Consider the following 22,654-nt stretch of genomic DNA (forward strand, 5'->3'; position numbering starts at 1 on the left):
AGAGGAAATAGTTTTTGAGGAAATAGTTTTTGAGGAAATAATAGCAGAAACAGGCACAGATTATTTGCCTTGCTAAAAACAATAAAGACAAAGATACTCACACCCTGGAGCTGGCTCTCTGCTTACACCTCTACTCTGGGGTCTGTAAACCCACGCTTGCCTTCATTAACCAGAGTGGGTCTCTCGGTTCTTGTGTGCCAGACCAACACCTAGAGGGAAGCACAAAGAGTTCAGGGCGTTCTGAATAGCATGGAAATTATGAAAGTACTTCACCCATTCGGTGGGATCCTCAGAAAAGTGAGGCTCACAGCTGTTTGAAGCAAGTGATTGAAGAGGATTGATCATGGGAGACACTTCATGGGCACATGAAAAAGTGGCAAGGAGAAGGGATCATTTTAGAACAAAAGTCCAGACTCAACCCTCTGCCAATCCTCCTGGATTTTGGAGAAGCAATCTGGGCACAAATCGTACATTGACCTTCTTTATTAACACAGAATGCCTAGCACTGCTCCTTAGCTATCTCTGAGCTTCACATCTGTGAAGAATTTAGCAGACTTTGTCCATCTGTCTGTCCCAGCATCATTTGGCACTGACATGTGCCAACATAGGGCAGGCACAATGGCAGGTGGTAGAGTATGGCAGGAGGCTGTAAAAGCAGCCAGGACCCAGCAAGGAGACTGTATCTTTGAGATTTCTTGTATTACTCACCTTTGTGCAGTTAGCTGCTTTGGGCTCCAGCCCGTCCATAGTCACTAAATCCTTCAGCAGACTTGTTTCCTGGTACCCTCCTTTAACTCCCTCCAGCTTGAAACTGGCGTGAGGCTTCTCCAAAATCAACTTGATGCTGATAGCAAATCCAGCCATGTCAATAGCAAAGGGACGATTAGGGTCAAAGACGGTTTTCCAGCCTACCACCTTCCCTGCTGGGCTCACTTTTGGAGATTCATATCGCAGACCCCCAACAAAAGCCACTGGCCAGACTGAGACCCGCCTTGTGTAGCGCATCTGTGTGCCAGAAAGAGACAGTGCTGTGAGAATTCAACCCCACCACGTCTGTCCCAACCCATTAGTGCACCATCCTCTGCTTTCATTGGCACCTGTCCTCCTCCACGGACGTCCTATGCAGTCACATTGCTCTTGGCAGCACAAGCTCCAGCTCACCTGTGCTGCTGCTTGAAGAGCTACAGCTTCCACAGCCACAAGGCAAATTCTTAGCACGTTGTCCTCTGAACAACAAACTCACTGCTTTTCTGTGCCCACATTCAGAAGAATGAAAACCTCTGGTTTTCTCATCCCATTTGAACTTTTACCTTTTTGTTACAGCAGAATTTTATCTGTTTTGTAAATGCCAAATACTACTTTTACCAAGCCTCTAGCTCTGTATTACCAACTCCACTTATTCCAGCTTCACACTCATGCAAGTAATCTCCCTGACTGATTAATGTTTGTCCTCATCTATTCCAATTTCTCCCCCCACCTCCTGCCTTTTTTTTCCATCCATGGCTACTGCCTAGAAGTATGGGATTTTATTGAAATTGTCAGAAAGGACCTAAAAATAGTAAAAAAGGATGAGCTTAACAGAGACCTAACAACTCTGAAAACTGGAAATATGTTGTGATGCATAATTCTGTTCTTCAAGTGACTTAGTACAGTTTGACTTAAATTGGTGACAGGAGAGTTTCCTGGATTTTTGCAAATTTACAATAGGCTTGGCATCTCACAACACCAGGTCTCCAGCAGAAGTCTGGGCAAGCTTCAGAGATCCCAGAAGCACAGCCCTGTTGTGGTGGCTGGAACTTGGAGAACTGAAGGGCAGCCAAGGAGTAAAGGTAGATAGAAAGTCAGACAACTCTTCCATCATCCCCTAACCATCACAACCCTACAACAGCGCAGATTTACACCTTGCCAGAAGTTTGTCTTAGGTGCTTATTTAAATTAGGTCAGACCTCCCTGAAGAGAGGTATAAATTCTGAGGTACACATCCTGTGGTCCCTGGTAAGAGGAACTCCAGCTGTTCACATCCACAGCCTAGAGCATGGCAAATATGTTCTTTGCCCTTTCAGCTTGCATCTGCCCTATACCCAGCTGCTACTGCATGCAGAATGGGCGAGGTCTTTGCAAGTGCAACTGGGCTTAAGAGGCTCTGCAGCTCTATTCTGCTTTTCTGTCCCATGTAATTTTATGTTTCTTACCTCCTCAAAGAGCTCCAGGCTGTAGGTGTTATCATCATCAGCAAAGTAGACTACGCCTTCTGGTGGTGCGGTGTTGCTGAAGCTGTCCCTCAGCCAGTGCAGCCCCAGGTTCCTCTGTAGTGTCCCCCTTGGCGTGTGGGATGGGATCCAGGACAGACCCAGCTTCAGGCTCTTGGGTGTCTCCACGTTGAGGTGGGTGAAGTTGAGCCCAGCCTTCTCCAGCAGGTTGGATACAAGGTTGGTCCTCCGCGGAGAGTCCTCCACCACCACCCAGTGCAGGTTCTGTACATGGAGGAAGGTGTTGGCCAGACGGGTCAGCTCAGCTTTTTGCACTGGCCGGGTGTAGGTAGGGGTGATAACAAAGATGGTTGGCAGGGTGTCTGACCATGGGGGAGGCCTGGAGTACACATAATTCTGGATGATTTTAGGCGTTGCTCCTACGCTTTGCTGCTGCCGAGTGCATGATGGGAAGACTTCTTCTCTCAGTGCAGATGTACCATTAAGGAGAGCTTTAGAGGTCACGTTCTCGTCTGTCTCTTCTAGGACAAAACAAAGGAAGAAAGAAGGAAAAAAACCGTGTCAGAGGACTAATAACTAACAGGCTGCCTCATGTTCAGGGAGGCACACATCTATCTGGAGTTAGTGCTTCATCCTCTCTCCAAAACCAGCCTAAGGTGCATGTTTAACACATTCTTAAGAACAGTTTATGTTTCTGCTGTCAGCAAACCCAGAGGGGGCCTTCAGGTAAGTCTGTCTTTGTTTAACCTTTCCCATGAGAGAGCATCCCTGCTGAGGGTTTGCAGCAGAAGTCATCACAGCCACCAGCACACTGACAGCAGAACTTTTGCACTTACTTCTCAGGAGGCTGAGGTAGTGGGTGGTTGGGTACTGGTGCCACAAAGTTAGGAGAAGAGCCCATGGCAAGGCAATCAGGAGCGTGGTAAGAAGGTTACGTCTCCTCAGCATGCTGCAGGGAGCTTCCAATGCCCAGGCATCTCTCTACCGAAAAGAAAAGAAAAAAGAGTAAGGTCTCCAAAATACCAGTCACCAAAAATGCAGGGAGGCATGACATATGTTTGGCCCTGATCCAGCAAAGTGTTGTCTAAGATTACAAGGAGATCCATTTACACTTAGGTCCAAACCATTATCCAACTTGGCCAACTCTGGTGCCATTGAATAGAAGCTTTTATCTATTTCTGTTGCTCTAAAGAACCTCTCACCATCCCATGATGAAACCATTGTCCTTGAGTTAGGTTTGTTCTTGTGAATTCTGATTCTGAAGCTGGAGAGGACTGCTACTTGCCCCCTCTTTGAGACTTGTGTTCATTCCTAAGCTTTGTTGTGACCATTTAATTTGCTTCTTTTTTACAACTTCTTAGAACTGTGTGGAAGACTTGTGTGCCTGAATATGCAACTAGACAAAACAGTCAGATGTCAGGAATCCTCTAGATAGCCAGCACCTCTTAACACTTCTGCAGTGTTAATTCATCCTCCTCAAGAAGATGCACTGAGGCAATTGGGCATGCATGCTATCATCTACTAAGTGTTCCATGAAATCCCTGTCTTGGTCATTCCACAGTGCTGGTGATGCCTGCTGAATGTTTAATTATCCCACATCCCTTTCTACTTTTGATTTGCAGCATTTGGCCATTGCAGCATTTCGTTGAAATCAGACTTTGGAGTACCCACCAGGCCCTACCAGGTCCTCTTGCACTCCTAGACTGAAGGCATTTTGAGGGAAGAGAGTGATGGCATCATGCTGATACAAAGGACTGAAAGGAGTTTAAAATTTGTTGGCTCTAAATTCCTGCTCTGCCAGGGATTTTTAAGTGTACTGAAGGCCAGTCAGCTAAAACCAAGGTCCTCAAAGGGACACAGACACATTTTGTTCAAAAGCAATTCTTTGCTCAGGATTTGGGTCCAGCAGCTCCTCATCTGTCCAGAGTGGAAGGACTGTCTTGCTTCAGCCTTAGACAGTTGTGTGAAAAGAAATATGACAACTGGTCTAAAAGGGCTCCGCAGTGACAGCAGCCACAGGGTACTCCTGAAAGATATTAGGAGATGCTATTATAAATTCATCCTCTGGGACCTCTTAGAATCTGTCTTTAATTGTTTCGCTGACATTTTTCCTTGCTGTCCTGACAAAAACAAGGAATATGCAATTGCAGGACTCGTCAGTGCCCTACCACCAATAACTGTCAATCCTATTTCAGCCACATCTGACAGAAGACTAGCATGTCTCAGCAAGTCCTCTGGTGGGCAAGTGGATGTTCATAAGCCCTGTTAAGGAAATTACTGCAACACAAGCTCATTTCTTGTTAGACACCAATGGTACCAATGATGGAGCAGTCCCTTAGGGAAACATATTCCCACTGACTGCTCCCCCAGCCAACCATTAATGGTGTTAATATTTAATGTTTCTTACCTCCTCACTCAGGAAACACCATGGTGCCCATTTCACTACTTTCAAGCTACAAAACGCTGATGAAGACGTGGACCAAGGAAGCTGCATGGCCAGAGGCACACCGGAGTGTTTTGGTGATGTGAGCAGGAGCCTTGTGCAGCAAACATGCTGGCTCTGCTTAAGTGCATTGCTTTTTGATGACTGGGTCTGGGGCAGGTACAAGAGTGTCCTTCCAGCTTTCATCCCAAAGGAACAGGTATTTGGTAAGCTACAGATCCAGGCCAGACACAGGGCAGGATGAAGCTACCCACAACAGGGACTTCTTTCCCTACAGGAAATCTTTTCTCTTACCAGTGTAGCAGCACAGAGTAAAGCTTCCCATCACTCATGGCTGTGAAAACATACAGAGCCACAAAAGAATTCCAAGGATTGCTATTAACAACAGCAGATACCTAGACCCACCCAGGCTCTTGCTCAGGGTCATCACAGCTCCTTGCTTCCTCTAGTATGCTTGCAATTACAGATGTCCCTGCACCAGAGTCAGGCAGCCACCGCTACTTCCCTTTAATAAAAGGCCTTAATTATACAGATACAGTTTCTATGCAGCAGACCTGCTACTGCTGCAAACTCAGTTTCCTTCTGGAGGGAAAGAGAGGAGGAGGTGGCAGCTGTGGCAGCCATGTTACCAACAGAGAACAGAAGAGAGTGGATCAGAGTTGGAAGAATTTTTAACAAATTCTTTTTCTAGTTCTTTCTCCTCTTCCCTCTCCCAGCCCTGTTCATGCTTCCCAAACACTGCAAACAAGTGGAGATGCTGCCTGTGTGTGCAACTCCCCTGGTGCTCTGTGCTCATTTATTTCTGCGTGCACCTTCTCTCTATTGCTTTTCCAAAGCAAACAAGGATGAAAAAAGTTAAACCCTGCATAAAGCCCCAGGTAACTTGTGAACCTCACAGAGGAGCTGACTTCAACCCCATTTCAAAAAATCTCTATTGGAATACTTTATTTTCTCTTTAAAATGTTACCTTGTCTCCCCCACTGTCTCCCCCTGCATCCATCATGTGTACTCTTCTCTGCTGCTTTATATCTTTCACTGGCCTTTTCTCAGTCCTTCAGAGTCTTTTTTCTTCCCTGTTTCCAGGACTACAGAAATCCCCTGGCTTACTAATAATTTTAGCCTTTGTCTTCTGTCCTTACCCACACAAAGGCCTTTTGCATTCTCTTAATGTCCACCCCTCATGGAATATTCCCCACAAAGTGGTCCATTAAAGCATCAGTCCATCCTTTTGAAAACACAGCATCAAAATCCGGTCACATAGCAATGCCTCTGGGTAGCCTGCCGATGGCCCCAGTGGGGCTTACAGAGGTTTACTGCACATATTTTTACCTACTTTTTATAATTAAAACCAAAGTCTCCTAAGTGGCTTGGATTAATTGCATGCCTGCTGGCAAACACTGCAGTGTGTATTCTTGGCACAACCAGCTACCCTCCTTCTGCCTTTAACCCCTCTCATAGTAGATCCTGTTAAATGAGATTCAAGATCAGAAGAAAATTTTGTGATCATCTAAATCCATCTCCTGCGTTCATCTGGTAATTCCAGGGTTTAAGCTGTAGAGGGCAGGGACCATCTCTTAATGTGCTTGTACAGTCCAGCACTGATCCCAACGGGAGCCTTTGGATGTGATTGCAATACAAATATTATTGATTGTACTCTCTTGCTGGCTCTTCTCCTCCCTTGCTATTTCTCCTGTTCTGCCTATTCTCTGTTCTCTTTCCTTTTCTTTTTTTTTCCCCCTAGTGTCTCCTGCAGCCCTTGTTTGTGTTACACACCCTTAACAACATTAGCTGAATGTTTGATGGATGCCTTCAATATGCTGCCTCTAGCCTTCTTGAGCTGTTTTCCAATTACACATCCCTCTTCTTAATTTCATCCATCAATCTTCTCTTCTCCATTAAAAAATAAACAAACACACAGAGCACAAAGCTGAGTATGATAGGGACAAAATGTTTCTCGTACTACTTTGGCTTCACGCTGCTTTGTCAGACTTCCCAGCTCCTGGGATGCAGCACCATTCAGTCTCCACTTAAGCTCCTGTTCTGACAGAGGGGACATTATTCTGAAAGGATTCAGGAGAAGACAAGGCGAGAAGCACACAGGGGGAAGAGCTGGATTCCCTGGAATGATGCTGAAGAGAAACAAGATCTGGCTGAGGTGCAGACCATCTCATGTGACCAATCCCTTCATCTGTTATTGACTAATTACCAACAGGGTACAATTTGTTATAGGCAGGACAACCCAGATATTGAGAGAGGGATAAGGATTCCAGGCTGCAAAATGACCCAGGGAGTGACTTTCTCCCTGAGCTGCAGTGTATTTGAAAGGACGTGCTGGGGGAATGGGAGAAAGGTGAAAGTTAGGGAGAGATGCAGCTGACTGGGGATTATAAGGCTGACATGTTCCAGTGCCTCTGATTTTCCTACAGCCCTGTTGAGAAGCTGCTCAATTTACATCCTTTTTTATAACTCAGAAATGGTTAGGATCACATGGGCCTTGGTAGCTCTCTGAGGTTTTGGTTCTGCCCTCTGCCTGCCCGATTCAGAATGAGAACCACACTTTTCAAGAAGTTTGCTGTGCAGGAAAGGTGATTTTTCAGCCTCTGGTTCAGGGCAGCCAGCCTGTCTGAGCCGGGTTTACAAGACTCTGAATGCTGGACCAACCCCAGCCTCAGGACTGTATGGCTCTAGTCAGAGACACAGGCTCTAAAGATCCTTACCTTCCCAGAGGGAGAAATTTCACAGTTCAGACTGTCCCTTGGGAACATCCCGCCATCCAGTGTAACGATTTTCTAGGCAAGCGCCCAAAGCAACCTACTCTCAGGTAATGGAGCCAAAAGTTTCAAGAAACACTCCTTAATCTTGGTTTGAGCCATGTTTGCAAGCCTGCTGTTCTGTGTGTACCCTGGGAGGAGAGAGGTGTGGAGAGGGGAGGAGACAGGGGTGTGAGGAGCAGGGCTGGAGCAGACAGGAAGGTAGCTGCAGATGACTCTTAATTTCACACACCAAAGCCATCAGGGGGGATTTTGGTTTATTTTGCCTGCTTTTTGCTGCCTCTCTCCACCAGCCCCTAGCCACCTTGAGGAAGTCCATGCAGATTTCATGCGTTCCCTTACTCCCGGTGTGGGAGATGTGATGCTGAAGGCAGAGCAGGGAGCTTTCAATTATTGATGAGAGCGACCTCTCTTTAAACAAGGAATGCATAATTCATGGCAGCGCCGGTATTTGTGGTGAGCAGCACCAGCTCAGTCCCTGCCTTGCTGAAATGCACAGGAAGCCGCTGTCCCCTCTCCCCTCATTCCCTTGGGCCCATCAGAGCCTTCAGTCGAAACTACAATAGTGCTAAAAACTGAGACAGGCTGAGATGCTGCAGCGCTTCCCCTCACCAGGCAGTAGCTGCCTCCCTGTTCGAGATGTGCACGATAAAGTGGGAGGATGGATTCAAGGAACCACAGAAGTGGGTGGAATGGGTTATTGCTCTGGGATAAGCATGGGTAATTACTGTGCAAACACAGCCAAAACAGGGCATTTCTCAGCAGTGAGACTCGTCTGACCCCCCGACAGGTCTTCAGGAATGGCATTGTTGTAGGACAGAAAGGGTAGGCTAGATCTAAAGGATAGTGCCTGAGGGTTCACATCCAGCTGTATTTCTTGAGGGAGTGGGAAAGAGAAGGGGGAAGGCATATTTGGTTTTCTGCTCAGAAAGTAGCAATTTCTTCTCTAAACTCTGCTGGAACAGGATGGCTGAAAAGCAAAGGGGGGGGGGTGTTGCAGTGTGCTTTTATACTTTGTAACACTTTGTAATAGTTTTGATTTTGTATCCCCTTATTCTCCCCAGATGATGTCCCCCTTTTTGTACCCCCTTCCTCTACCTGTGTAACCATTCTCCTGTGTTGAGATCATCCCCCAAATCCCCGCCCTGGCTCTCTGTCAGTCACTCAGCATCCCATCCCTTCTATCTAGATCTTTCGGTCAAAGCCGTCGAGTGATTAGCCCGAAGCCAGGGGTCAGCCCCCCAAGGATGATGTTATACGCTATCCCAAATGTCCATCCCCTAAGGCTGCATCCCTGGAGGGTCTTTATTGGTCAGCAAATGTATCTCCCCTCGGTTTCCTCCCCCCCTTTAAAGGGAACCTTGAGATTCCTTTGTCTCAGTCTGAGCACGGCGCACCCCTGAGGAGTGGGGCTCTCTGGGGAGCTCCGAATAAACCTTGGATTGGCCCCCTGTTCAGAGTCGGCCTTTTCCCCTCCACCGATGTCTCCAGCGTCTCTTCTGCTGCAAAGGTGACTAGCCTAGCTGCCCTCAGTACCCTCGGGGCACCAGAGAGTGTCCCCCCATTGTCAGTCACTTCGGGGCTGCTCCCCCGCTGTTTGCCGACCCGGGGCTGGCCGGGGTTCACTGGGAGGCACCCAGAGAGACGGAGACGGGGGGGAGGGGGGGGGCAAAAAAAAGATTGGATGATCAACATTTCGCTTCCAGTTTTTCTCGGAACCGAGATGTTAATCATCCAATTATGGACTGTTTTGGATTGGAAGGGACCTTAAAGATCATCTAGTTCCAACTCCTCTGCTGTTGGCAGGGACACCTTCCACTAGACCATGTTTCTCAAAGCCCCATCCAAGCTGGCCTTGAACACTTCCAGGGATGGGCTATCTACAACAACTCTGGGCAACTTGGGCCACTGCCTCTCCACCCTCAAAATGAAGAACATCTTCCTAATATTTAACCCAAGCCTACCTTCTTTCAGTTTGAACCCATTCCCCCTTATCCTTTCACTACATGCCTTTGTAAAGAGTCCCTCTCCAGCTCTCTTGTCGCTGCTTTTAGGTATTTGAAGGTGCTCTGAGGTCTCCTCAGAGCCTTCTCTTCTCCAGGCTGAACAGCCCCAACTCCTTCAGCCTGTCTTCATAGGAGAGGTGGATGGAACAGGGAAGAGAAAGGCTCTGATCCCACAACTGGGATCTTGACATCCCAGTAGCCCAGGCAATAGTAGGAGACTGTGGTTATGACCCAAGGTATAAGAATGCTCTTCTGCTGGGGTTTTTATTGTCTCTCTGCTGCAGACCTGCTGAAGGGCTGCAGGCAAGTGACACCTGCAATCTGAATGAGGTGAGCACTCCCCTACTGCTCATGGGGAGAGAGTGCAAAGGAAAATTAACCGAGTCCCCTGGAGAGACAAAATCCAGGGAACTACAAATAATAAAACAATACAGGGAAGGATGGCAGGTCCTTCCCCACAGCAGGAAGAGCAGAACTATCAGCAGCTGTGTAGTTTCAAGGCTCAGCCCCATCAACACTCTGTCCCTTGGTGCGCAGGCTCCTGTAGGGACAACTTCCCCAGGAAGTGAGTCACTCCCAATGAAACAGCTGCCCCTTCCCAAGCCCCTACACCTTTTCCTCCAAAGCAAAGAAAGACTTCATCCTCTCCTGCCAGCTCTGATCCCTTTTGCATACGGGAACACAGTTACTTCAGCCCAGAAACCAGGCTTGTCCCTTGGGAATACACCATGCACCACCCCCATCCCTCCACTGCCCACATGAAGCCAAGTTGAGCATTCCCCAAAGCTTGGTCCGTAAACAGCTTGATACAGCACCTTTCTGAAGAGCATCCTTGTCCTAACCATGTGGCTTGTAGACATGTGGGAGCATGGACTGAAAGAGGGTGATGCTTTATACAGGGATTTCTTCCAAGCCAAAAGAAATCCAACAAAACCCACAAACAGAAAACAAAAAAGAAACTTGAACGGAGCTAATTAAATCTGCTGGCTAGGTCCCTCAGGAGCCAATACGTTAGAGACAGCACGTGGCACAGCCTGCTATCCCCAGGTAGATCAAGGGTATCCAGGCCCTATCTGGGCTATCAGCAGGAATGGAGATAACCCAGTTTGAATACAGACTAGACCTTGAACTTGGCTGCAAAGCCCGTCCTTGCAGGGAGCCTTCCAGAGCCTGAAAAAGGAGGTCTAAGCCAGGCTATTTTTAATCAGCCCAGACCCAAATGTCCTTCACGATTGATCCATGCAACCTGCTGCCACATTCCTGCCCCCTGAGCATAGGCAGGGGTGGGCTGTGACTCAGAGGGACACAGCCCTCTGCCCCAGCACAATTTCCCTGCACTGCAGAGCCGTAATCCAGGGGTGCCAGAAATACCCGGAGAAAGATTAGCAGCTCTGGCCTGAAGAGAAGCAGGGGGTACCAGATGTCTCCTGAGAAAGCTTGCTCTCTCCTGAAAGACCTCTAAGCTTGGAGTTATCCTGTCTTGAAAGGGAACTCAGGGGTTTATTCAGACGTCAGCTCCTCTTCCCTGCTGCTGAGCTCTGGCAGAACTGAGGTCCTTTATAGATGCTGATGACTATTACAGAATAATAATTCCAAACGTATCAGCATGAATCAGCCCAATATCTGCATTAGCCAAAAAAAAAAAAAAAGAAAAAAAAAAAAAAAGAAATGCAGCATTTTCCAAGGAGGCGAAATAATTCTAAGGAAGCAAAAACAATAGTGGATTGTCCCAAAGTTTCTGTCTATCTCATTCAGAGCTTTCCCTACTGAGTTAATAGCTGATGCCTGTTCAGCAGGAGTGGGAGCTGTCATTTTACAGCTTTTTTTACAAAAGCAGAAAGGAAAAACCTATAGTATTGCCTTCCAGAACATTTTCAAAGATGGAGTGGAATTACTTTTCCAGAGAAAAAGGCATCAGGCATTATTTGATGGATAACTACATTTTACAGGTGCTTGTTATGGAGGGGAAAAAAAATCACATTGATCACGAGGTCCTTGTAAAGATATGGGGCCCAAAGGCCAATGCTGTTCCTCTGATAGCAGCCAGGATACAGAGACAGGCTTTGATCTCAGCTGAGTGTCAATGTGACATCAAATGCAGACCTCCAGAGGAACAAGCTATCACTAATGCACACTCTTGATTGATTTAGACAGCTTGTTTTCCTCCTGCTTTCAAAGGCGATGTTGAAATGCTCTTCCCTGCTGGACTTCCCCATTACTCCTTGGGAGGGCAAAAGAAAGCAAAGGAGAAACTGCTCTGGCTGAAATCACAGTGCAAATGAGTGGGGCAGCAGTCATGTCATTTAAAACACCAGTGTAGCTAAATATGTCTACTGTCTTCCCAAAATCTGTGAAAACACTGGCATTTTAATGGTTACATGTGTGTGCTGGCCCCCTGAAGAATCAGAGCCCTGATCTGTTATTGTATGGAGAGAACTGTGGGCAGAGAATGAATGCAGTGTAAAGACAAGAAATCCCCTGAGTTTTTATTTGGGAATGCTGGCTGAATTATGTGATCAATAAAAGCATTGTGCAAACAGCAACTTTGTGTGGAATGTTTTTGTGGGTGGCTGCTCCATATAGATTAAGACAGAGAGGACACTGGACAGCACTGGTGCTACATCATGCAGGTGTTGGTTGTATGAGATCACAGAGAGCAGAAACACCACTTTGGTGTCTTTGGTGGACATTTTTGCTGTTGCAGCTCTCTGAGCTGTGTGAAATACACTCACTTTGTAACTGGTTCAGGCGGTCCAAAATGCTAATTCCGATTTCTTCCTCCAAATAAATCATCAGCACTCATTATATTTGCCACTTGCTGTGCAGCATCCAAGTGTCATGCGGACACTTTTAGAAACAAACGCAGAATGGATAAATTGGCACCTAGAGAATTGTCTTTTGCAATTGATATACGTTATGGTCTGCTGCTTGATTTGTACCTTAAATGCCACAGCTGATCTGTATAGCTTGGGCTTGATTAAAAGAAGCACTAGAATGAAAATTAGAGTCAGCAGACAGTGTTTATTTTTCTGCCTTCTGCTTGTGAAATAAAAAGGGAAGAAGAGAGCAAAAGAAAGAAGGGGCAGGAAGCTGATGGTCAGTGTCCTGCTAGGACAGTCCTGCTGTCCTTCCCTGTCCTAACGGGGAAGCTGTTGACTCTGGACTACTGGCAGGCCACATTCAAATAATGTGCCAAGGTGTTTGAGATCAAGAGACCCATATGCAATTCCCACCTCCTGGGAATGCCAGGGGAGCAATATCTAACTTGGGCACTGGCAGCAGCTGCTAGTATATATCCTGCAGCACGATCAGAGTAAGTTTTATTTTGTAGAAAAAGTAACCAGTGGATGCATTTGGGTGAACAGATGGAGCTGAGGAGTAGCAAAAGTCACATGCCCCTTTCTAACAACAATCCAAGCCTACCAGAAAAAAAGGATGTGGGTTTTGGTTTCCGTTTTTCCATGTCTTGCACAGTTAAAATGAAGAGTCTGTTGGGAAGGCAGGGAAGGCAGTGAGGGAATTGAGAGCAGACGAGCTCACAGCATGAGAAACAAGTTACTCTCTCTCTTAGAGTGCATGGAGCTTGCCATAGGGCTCACTTGTATAGGGATTGCTCTCTGCCACGCTCCTTAATTGCACATGAAAGCAGCCTGGTCTGAAAGTACCTTTGCATGTGGTGTTTATAAACCTTCCCTTGGGAGGGATGTCAGCCTGTGCAGTATTGTACTCACGGGCCTATCTGTGAAATTGTGTGCTCCAGGCTGCCCTAGGCCTGGATGCAAAAGGGGTTTGATCCTCCCCCAGGCTGGGGATCTGCCTGCTCAATCTGTTTCCTGAGACTGGAGCATCATCTTTGCACAAACACAACCACAATAACCCTGGGAGATGTGTCCCCACAGCTCTTACACCTCTGCACTCAGGGTGTGCTGGGCAGTGCTGTCCTGCCTACCTTACTTTCACATTCATGGGCTGCCAGTTGGCCTTGGACAGAAGAAATGATGAATAGATACTTCTGGCTGGAGAGGGAAGATGAACTAGGCTTTTTTTGAACCCTTCTCTGCAGTTTGAGAGCCCTTGGAGCTTCCAATGCAGACCAAGTTGGCCTGGAAGATCAGGGCAGACAAAGAGTGTTTTTTTGTTAAAACCAGAAATGGGCTGCTGCTGTAAATCTGAGAGGTGGATATGAATATCTCCTGATTCTGGGGATGAATCTGGCTCCCTCCTTGTGCTCACAGAAGGAAAGTTCTCTCTGGTTATGAGGATGTTTGTGGAAGTCAACAAGCCAGGTTAGGTATTTCTAGCTTCACACATGCACATGTGAACTACCTCCATCCGTCACCAGCTCTGCAAAACATACCCGTGAAGGGCCAGCAACAGCTTCTAGATAGAGGAAACATCCAACAACTGCTTGGGAAGGAAGAAGGAAGAAACTGGATTTTTGCTTCGGCTGCTGTATACTAATTTCTAGGCCATTTGTGTTTGTTATGGTGCTCAGGTTAGGACCCCTGTTTGGGTTAGGAAAGAATTACTTGGTATCAGATTTTATCAATCTGGTAAGTGCAGTGCAGAAGGGAGTACACAAGAGCAGAAATCTTGCCTAGTGACTATTTTGCACCAGTGTTTAACAGCTCCAGGACTTGGTTTGCAAGAGAGTTACAATCCAAGTGTGGCTTGGATTGGCATGGCTTGATGGACCATGAATAAAACTTGCTGAGATGGCAGCTTATCTACCACTGAACAGGAGCTGGTGTGGACAAAAGAGCCACAAGCATCCTCTGCAGCACCTCCAGAAGAGGCTGCTAGGTGGGAAGAAGTGTACAGAATTTGTCTAGCAGACTGACATGACTAGGAGCACAGGTGGGGAGACTGGTCATGATACAGGAACAGTCTTGGATTTATTCTCAAGAGGATGACAAGAGAGGCTCTTAGAGGAGGCAAGTGCAATTTTAAATTATCCTTTCCCAAAGAATCCTTTGAGGTAAACTATATTCACCCCTAAAAGTCCACACAGAGGTCATCAGAGATGATCTTAGCAATATGCTTATTGGTGTCCTGTGACTTTGTAATGGTCCTGTTCCCTTGTAATGGAGCTGTTGATGCATATCAAGTAATAAGAGATTTATTGTGTTTCCCTTAATGCTCCAAGAGTCTTATTCTAACACAGAAGTTAGAAACCTCACTTTGGCTGTAAAAAAGCCCTCCTGTTATAATTGGATGATGTGCTGCTGAGCACTGTAGGTTTGAGGAAAATAAGAAACAGTATGAGAGCTGCTAACCAGAATGGGAAACACACTGGGATTACTGGAGGAGTTATGGAGAAGCCTGTGGGCAGCTACAGTTCAAGAGGTGTTGGTATCCCATGCTGGAGAGCAGACATATGAGTTAAGGCAGAGCAGGGGACTTGACTGGAGAGAACACCTGAAATAACTAATTGCTCACAAAACAGAAAATGTAAGAGGTTGGTGGGAGTAGGATGGAGGAGGTGGTTGCAAGGGCAAAAAGAAAACAAAAATAGGCTGGGGGAATAATCTTGGCCAGGCTGAGATCTGCCACTTAATAACACTTGACAAAATGCAAATAATTTCTCCTTCCTAAAGATCTGCCAGGGGATGCCTCAGCTATCTGGGGTCAACGATTCACACTCCTACCTCCTTTTCTATTGCTCCATGGAGACGAGGAGCTAGCACACACGTCTGAGGGAGGAAAAGACTTGCTGTGGACCATGGAGCAGCAGGATTTGCCAGCTTGCCTCTGACTGGCCAGCCCAGCGCTGAGATACAGCTCAGCCAGGCTCGTGTTTGACTTCAGCAGACGCTGCTTGTGGGCTTTGTAGAGGTGCACAGGGATAATCAGGATTTGGTTTCTGTTTGCTTGCTAATTTCAGCCCCTGCTGTGAGATTTGGATGTTTCTGAGGATTCTGTATTAGCTTTAATGATTAAAAAATTATTTCAATGCTTAGTGAAGAAGATGCATGATCTATCATAGAAGCCGCTTAGCAACAGGACTCATTAAGACACGTATTAGTACAGAAAGATATCCTTGCCCCAGCGCCCTCTTGGAATGACTATCCACTCATCTAAACAAGATAAAGGTCTTTGCTGGCCTCCTCTGAGGCCAGAGGATAAAGCAGTCAACTGTGAAACAAGATTTCTTGGTTCTTTTTCTGGCTTCAACTATGCGTCAGTATGTGGATCTGGGCAAATCATTTCACCTGCTTCAGTGCCTCAGTTCCCCCACAGGTAAGATAAGCACAACAATGTATAAGCACTCTGGGGAAATGACTTTCAAGTGCCTAAGCTCATTAGAGAAAAAACAACCAGCGCAGTGAATAAAACTGTCTCAGCCCCTTGCTGGTAGTTTGTACTAACCACACAGTTCACTTTGTCCTCCTGAAGCCCCACACACAGTTAGCTAATTACAGGGGAGGAAAAAAACCTTCTCCTAGCTCCTTACCACCTGGTGGTAGCCAAGCACAGATGTTAAAACTTGTCTCTTGGCTCAAAAGAATTAATTTTAGGCAAAGCATTTCTGGTTTTCCTTCAAGGAAGGAAAGGGTCTGCCAGTTCTGGGGCAGGATCTCATTTTGCTCAAAGGAACACTGTTAAATACCACGTCTGAGAGGAGAACAGTAATACTTTGTGTTTTATTCTCAGAGTCATTCACTGAATCTCTCAGGCAGCAACACTCTTAGGAGGAAAAACAGAAGTGGGGTGGAGGAAGCAGGTGTAAGAGCAGACATTTCATTCCACAGTGAAAAAGCTGAGGCATTCCTCATTCTTCGGCTTACATGCAGGGCACTGAACTTCATACCCGGATGCACAAGCCGTGGTCACACCTTAGTGTGGGGTTAGGGTAAAGAAAACATAAATGAAAGAAAGACAAGAGAAGAAAAATAGGTGTAGGTGAGCAACTAAGGTGTGACTGAAAGTGATTCCTGAGAAAGGGAAAGGGAACAGAAGAAATGAGGTTAATGGGAATGCGAAAGTCGCAGAAAGGAGGAGGAGGAATGAACAAGGGTGAGGGAGCAGGAGATCAAGTGGGACAGCAAGCAGGAGGCACAGTCAAATCATCTGAGTGCTCTCTGAAGAGATTGCCTATTTTGTTTCTGCCCTTTTTTTGTGTGTGATCTTGCCTTAAAATTGCAGGAATGTGGTGGCACAGCACTGGCGCTCTGATTTATTAATTCCATCCCATCCCACAAGCCCATAAAACAAAAGCATCTGTGTTTGCTCAAGAGAAAACCATGAAGGGCCTCATTCACATCAGAGGTGGAGAGAGAAGCTGGCAGATAGAGGAAAGTCATCGTCTCCTCCTTCCTTTTCACCTTTGTGTGGATCTGGGCTGGGGGAAGGGCCTCTGGAGAGAAGGATCCAGGGGATGAGGTATCAGCAGGGAGAAAGTTAAGATCACCCTGGCATTTGTGCTGGAGAAAGTGGAGGGGAGACACAATGAACACAATGGCTGGACCGGTGAGGAAGGCAGCCCAGCAGAGCAGAGAGGACAAGATCCTCTGCTGTCACACAGGCTCACCCAGCACTGGTCTCTGGAGTGGCACTTTGTGCAGTATTACCCCAATGAATGCCAGTCCCATTGCTGTGGTCACAGGCAGGGCTTTCATGAAGCCTAGCACTGTTGCCTAACTCATAGCTATGGACATAAACATAAAAATAAATTAAATCTGCCAGTCATAGTTGAAATACCCCTTTACAGATGTTTTTAGCTTTCAGAACGAGGGAGGGTCAGGACAAGATGAATGTTAACTATCCTACTTTAACAACTGGGGCATGAAAGGGGAGAGGAGCCAGCAACCTCTACTCCTGCCAGGCAAGGATCAACTGTGCTGTTTCTATCAAGAGGCACTGGGAGATTTTTGTTGAGAGCAGAGGACCTTGCTAAAACCCTGCCCTTAAGGAGAATGTCTTTAGAAGCCAGGCTGCCCTGCAACGCCCCAGGGGAGCATCACCTCAGGGGAGGAAGGGTCTGCAAGTTACTGCTGCCTGCCTGGCCTTTGGCTTTTCCTCCCAGTTCTCCCACACAAGGATTGCCAAGGAGCAATCCTGCTTTGCTTAGCAAATCACAGTTCCCATGTGCCCTGTACTCCCACACACAGACCCACCGTGAACTTACAGAACGAGACAACACTGCTGCTCTAAAATCTTTTATCCAGAGCTGAGATTGGCCGACTGCTAACCCGGTTCAGCTCCAAGTAATCCCAGCACTTTGCTTGGCTGTACTGGGAATAAATGCCCTTGCTCCCACTGACAAGAGGTAACATCCAAAGAAAGCCATTTCCTTTTGCAATGCAGTATTATTCATAGACCAGCACCACATAAAGTTGCCAGAACACTGGCAGTCTGCTAAAATCCACAACAGGGGCAGGGGAAGTGGCAGTGTAAGCACCACTGGACGAGCTCAAATCTCAGCAGAAGTTAACCTGAACCTGCTCCAGCTGACAAAACCCAAGCCTACAAGAGCTAAGTGTCAGCACACAGGCTGGAAAATACTTTTTTTTTGCTTCTGCCTGGAAACGAAAATATGCCCTAGTGATCTTCACTTAAAACGTCTGTGTCCTTTTGTCCTTCGTCTTACATTGATCAGTGTTGGGGGTTTTGGAAGGCATAAAAAATCCTATGCTAGAGGATGTGAGAGGTTCAGCCCTGAAGATTTAAGTATCTTTCAAGTGGACTGCCCTGTCTAGTGATGAACAACCTACTATCCATCACAATTTCTACTCTTCCTGAATCCTACACTCAGCACCAGCAGCACCTTGTAGCACAGAGCTCCTTATGTCACAATGCACAGCATGGGAAAATACTTTTATCATCAAATTGCTACCTTTCATGTTTTCCTGAATGCAGTCCAGTTCCTCTACTGAGAAAAGCCCTGTAGAGAAGCATTCATTCTCCCTCTTCTGTGCTGTTGATTGCTTTGTTTTTCACCCCTATGTCCCTCCTCATGTGTCTTCCTGAGCTAACTAACCCCATTTTAAGGAATCTCTCCATGTGAGCCAGGCATTAGTGGGATTACCTGATCAGAGTATGGATGAACAGCAAACAAAATCTTAAGGTCCCTTTGCTGGAGCTGTGGATCCCATTTCTGTGTCTCAGACCTGGGAAGCTGTGTCTCAGGAGGAAACTTAGATCACATTTTATAAACCCCAGAAATTTGCAGAGTGCAATGTTTTCATCTCAGGCAGAAAGATGTCAGACAGCCCCCCACATTGTGTGGTGGAGGAGGCCAGCAAGGTAGCTGATCAAACACTTGGGAACATTGGCACAGTAGATAAATTTGAGTTTTAAGGAAAGGCCTTTGGGAGCACTAATGCCACATGACAGCAAGCTAGAACAGACTTCAAACTCTTAATTATGAGCCTGCACAGCCTAAAACAGCATAAAAGGTTAAAGGACCAAATTTTCATAAGTGTGCTGACCAAGGGTTGAGGAGTGGTTTGGAGACGTACCCCAGCCTGGAGGAATCAGTGGGGTCTGACCAATGTCCCTTTCAAAGAACTGGTCTTAGGCAGTCATGTGTACACCCAAGATGAGGGTGCTGACAGCCCCAGGTCTCGTCCATGCCCTGTATTTATTAGTCTTTTGTGGTACTGGTAGGTTTTAAATGGCAGTCCTGTTAGGCTGAGCTTCTTCCCAGCAAGTGCTTCCCAGAGATGCAGTTCCCTCTCGCCTGTGAGACAGATGATCTGGGGCTGTCTCAGCTCTGACGTGATGAGCTGCCGTGTCTCCCTTGTAAAGAGGGGGTAGTCATCCTGACAAACAGCTCTGTATGTGGGCAGGGAGTGCTCTTAATCACACATGCAGAGTACTTGGAGATCTTGGGATGGGAAACGGTGCAGAAAAGCGTAATGCTTATTATTAGGTAGAAAGGCCAGGAGCAAAAATGGCAGAGTGATTTTAGACTCCTCCAGGGCCCTGGAGGTGTGTGGGACCCAGATTCCAGTCTGGCTTATTACCTCCTTTTTAGGCTTCTTCTTTTATTAGGAACAATTAGATACAAGGAGGAAGGGGACAGATATCATCTTTCCTGTGTACATCCTGCAGAATAATTGCAGAGCTTTCTCAGAGCAATTTTGCATGCTCAGTAAAGGGTGTCTTTGAAGCCTATCGAATATCTCATCCCTTGTAGGCATACATATGAAGGCTTGCAACACGTCTTTATTGCTCCCAAGTATTGTGAACAGGAAAGACCATCAGAAGTGCTTAAGGCAAGGAAGAAGAGGCCTTGGAAGTAGTTCCAGGAGGTGGATGCAGTCGTGGGGTGGCTTCTTATGTTTGGAAGAGGAATTTTGCCTCCTGAGGCACTGGAGGAAAGCAGGAGGTGACTGTGCACCAGCATCCTGGGAGAGAGGGGCAGCCAAGGCTGGAGTTGTGAAGGCACTGAGAAACACAGGGATGTGTAGAGCACTGTCATTGGCAGGTGATTACCGTGGTGAAGAGGGTAGGAAAGCCATCCAGGGGTACAGCTGGAGACAATCCAATGCAGGCTCCTGCCAGCAAGCTGCCTGCTAGGTACAACTTTGGTCTCGGACACAAAGGACATCTCCTGGCCTGCTGCTGAAGCAGGGGAAAGTTTCCTGCCAAAAAGCACCTTTACCAGTGCTTCATAGGCATTAAGAAAGGAAAACACAGCCTTGAGCTGTCCAGTACAACCTTGGACACTCTGCAGGGAAGATGTCATTAGAGAACACAGGCACCAAAATATTCCAAAACCATGGAAAGAATATGAATTGAAGGGCTGTGTATTGTGGAAGTGTTTTCTCTCTTGCTGCTGTATAGCTCTGTACAGCTCCCTAGGCAACAGTCTTCCCAGATGACACTGTAACAAAGCCCAAAGGTGCGGGAGCTCCCCTCATTGAAACCCTTGTCGTGGGAGCAAGTGTCCTCAGCCCAACTGCTTTGTTTTCTATCCCATGGCTGTTCAAGTGTCTTGCAAGCCAGGCTGAGGCCCTTTGTTGTAAAGGTGGCTGCATCTCAGCTGTGCTTTGTGTCAGCTGGTTGAATTGCTTTGGGATTGCAAGGTTGCCTAGATGATTTTGCTATTGTTATAATTATTATTACTATTATTATCATTACTACTATTATTGTTACTGCATTCAAAATGCCAAAGAGCTTTAACTTGGTCTCACCAGATTTCTGAAACACCCAATACGATGTGTTAGCTGCACATCTACCTCTGTGCCTTAACTGCTCTGCGAAGCCTTAATTCAATGCAGACTGAAGTGCCCTGAAAGCAACACCAAAGTCACTCCTGGCAGGGACGGGGGGAGGGAGGGCAGGAATCACAGTCATGGAGCTCCTGGCCTCACACCGGGCAGGCACAGCGTGTGCTCAGCTACCGGCGCTGTATCCCTGCTGTGCCTGCCAACAGAGAGATTCCAGGAAACCATAGAGCAGGCACCAAGCAAAGGTGAGCCCCCACATGCTGCTCCAGGACACGGAGAAAAGGGGATTGGCAGCGTGCACAGCTGCAAACAGATGCGACACAGGCTGTGATACAGCTCTGCCAGTGGCCTCCTGCTGCCCTGTAACTCTCTCTATTTCCCGAGACAGAGGTCCCCATAATCTCCTACTGAGGAATCACATTTTAGAATATTGATGGCCTCCCTTCTGTGAGGTTCCTATCCTGCTCTCTCTGTGCACCTATCTCCCAGCTTGTGGAAGTGCTCTATGGCCCCTGTTCCTAGTCTGTCTGAGGCTAGTGAGGTCAGTGCCTTGTACTTCTGCTGGCTGTCCAGAGGTACAAGGTGTGAACCTCCCCACCCATTTTTCCCTTTTTGCACCTGATGAGATTTAAGCCCAAGCAGAAGTGGGTGATCAGACTCATGTGTGAAATTGCTGCACCTTGCCACACTCTCTGCATGTGTGCTTTGCACAAGGAAGCCTCCTCTGGGTCCGAAAAATGAGCTGAAAGCACCTGCAGTGGCTGCATCGCTCACTCTCCCCTACTCACTTGCTGAGCTGTGTGGACTTCAAGTTACCGGACAGGTATTTATAGCTTGTCATTATTGCTCTGCTATGGTGTTGCTTGGTGCTGCCCTGCTGATTCCAACACCCCATCTCCCCAGCTGCACAGAAATTGCCCCTTGGCAGCTTTCCCTAAGGGGTTACTGAGGAACTGGCTTCTTCGCTCCAGATTTGCAGCACCTTGAGGGGTTTCCCTCTGTCATGCATTAGCTGCTGAGCCTCTCCCTCTTCTCCCCTGGCCCGAGGCTGGATGGGTCAATGGCTGGAGCGGGAGGCAAAAAAAAACTACTTTCCAACTCGCCTAGCAAGATCCACCCCAAGCTGCTCCAGAAAACCAGCAACTGCATCCCTCGGCAGACGCCCGTGTGTGAGGCAGGAGTAGAACCGGGCAGAACTCTTCCCCAAACCTACTCTTGCCCTCTCCCAATCCACGTTTCCAGAGCCTCTCTCTGGGACGCCCGCCTGGGGTCGGTTCCCAGCGAGGCTACCAGTGCCTGTACACAAACCCCCTTGTCGCCCTTCTGTAGTTTGGCTTCTCCGCTCTTTGTCACCAAGAGGCGCAATAAAAGCTCTCCGGGAGCAGCGGCGTGCCCGGGACCGGCGTTTGGGTACCCTTGCTCGGAGATCCCGGCGGCGACATTCCCGGGTGGACACACACCAGGAATGAAGGCATCTCCCCGCAGCTGGAAAATTCCAGCCTGGGACTGGGATGTCGCACCCCTGGAAGGTGTCCGGACCAAGGTGTGGGGGGATGAAAGGACAGGCGCTCCCCGTCAAGCGCGGAACCGGTTCTGGCGCTGAGCAGGGATGAAGTTCGGGGATACAGCTGCCGGTCGCGGGGCACGGCACCCCTGCAGCGCCAAGCGCCGGGGGACCGCAAGGTCACCGCTGTATCCCCGGCGCTGCTCCCACCCCCAAAGCCCCGGTGCCCGAGCGGGGTCTCCCGCTTACCTGGCGAGATGGGCCGGTCACGGCGGAGACGCCGGGGCGCCGGGCGCGGGGCGGCAGCGCGCCGGGGGCTGCCGGGGGAGCATCGCCCGCCGCCGGGCGGAGGCGTGTCCTCCCTGCGCCCTGGGAACGGCACCGGCACCGGCAGCGGCACCGGGACCGGCCCGTCGGCGCTGCCGGCGGATGGCGGCGCCCGCCTTCAGACGGCGCCGGCGATGCGGCTACGCGCGGCGCGGAGCCGATTTAAGGCCACCCCGTGCCGGGGGTGGGGGGAGCGCCGAGGGCCGCCCGCAGCGG

At 48.1% G+C, this 22,654-nt stretch overlaps 1 protein-coding gene across 1 annotated transcript; it reads right to left on the reverse strand.

Annotated features, from left to right (window-relative positions):
• Positions 1-110: 110 nt before the first annotated feature.
• On the reverse strand, positions 111-22,415 carry LOC121339265 (galactosylgalactosylxylosylprotein 3-beta-glucuronosyltransferase 1-like). Its single transcript, XM_041410937.1, has 5 exons — positions 22,361-22,415; positions 3,047-3,191; positions 2,193-2,731; positions 709-1,005; positions 111-209 (listed from the first exon to the last, which is right to left on the reverse strand). The coding sequence occupies exons 2-5, from the start codon at positions 3,156-3,158 to the stop codon at positions 123-125; spliced, it is 1,035 nt and encodes a 344-aa protein (XP_041266871.1). The 5' UTR covers positions 3,159-3,191; positions 22,361-22,415; the 3' UTR covers positions 111-122.
• Between the last annotated feature and the right edge of the window lie 239 nt (positions 22,416-22,654).

The sequence above is a fragment of the Onychostruthus taczanowskii genome, unplaced genomic scaffold (genome assembly GCF_017590055.1).
Source record: "Onychostruthus taczanowskii isolate IOZ18803 unplaced genomic scaffold, ASM1759005v1 scaffold34, whole genome shotgun sequence".
NCBI classification, from domain to species: Eukaryota; Metazoa; Chordata; class Aves; order Passeriformes; family Passeridae; genus Onychostruthus; species Onychostruthus taczanowskii.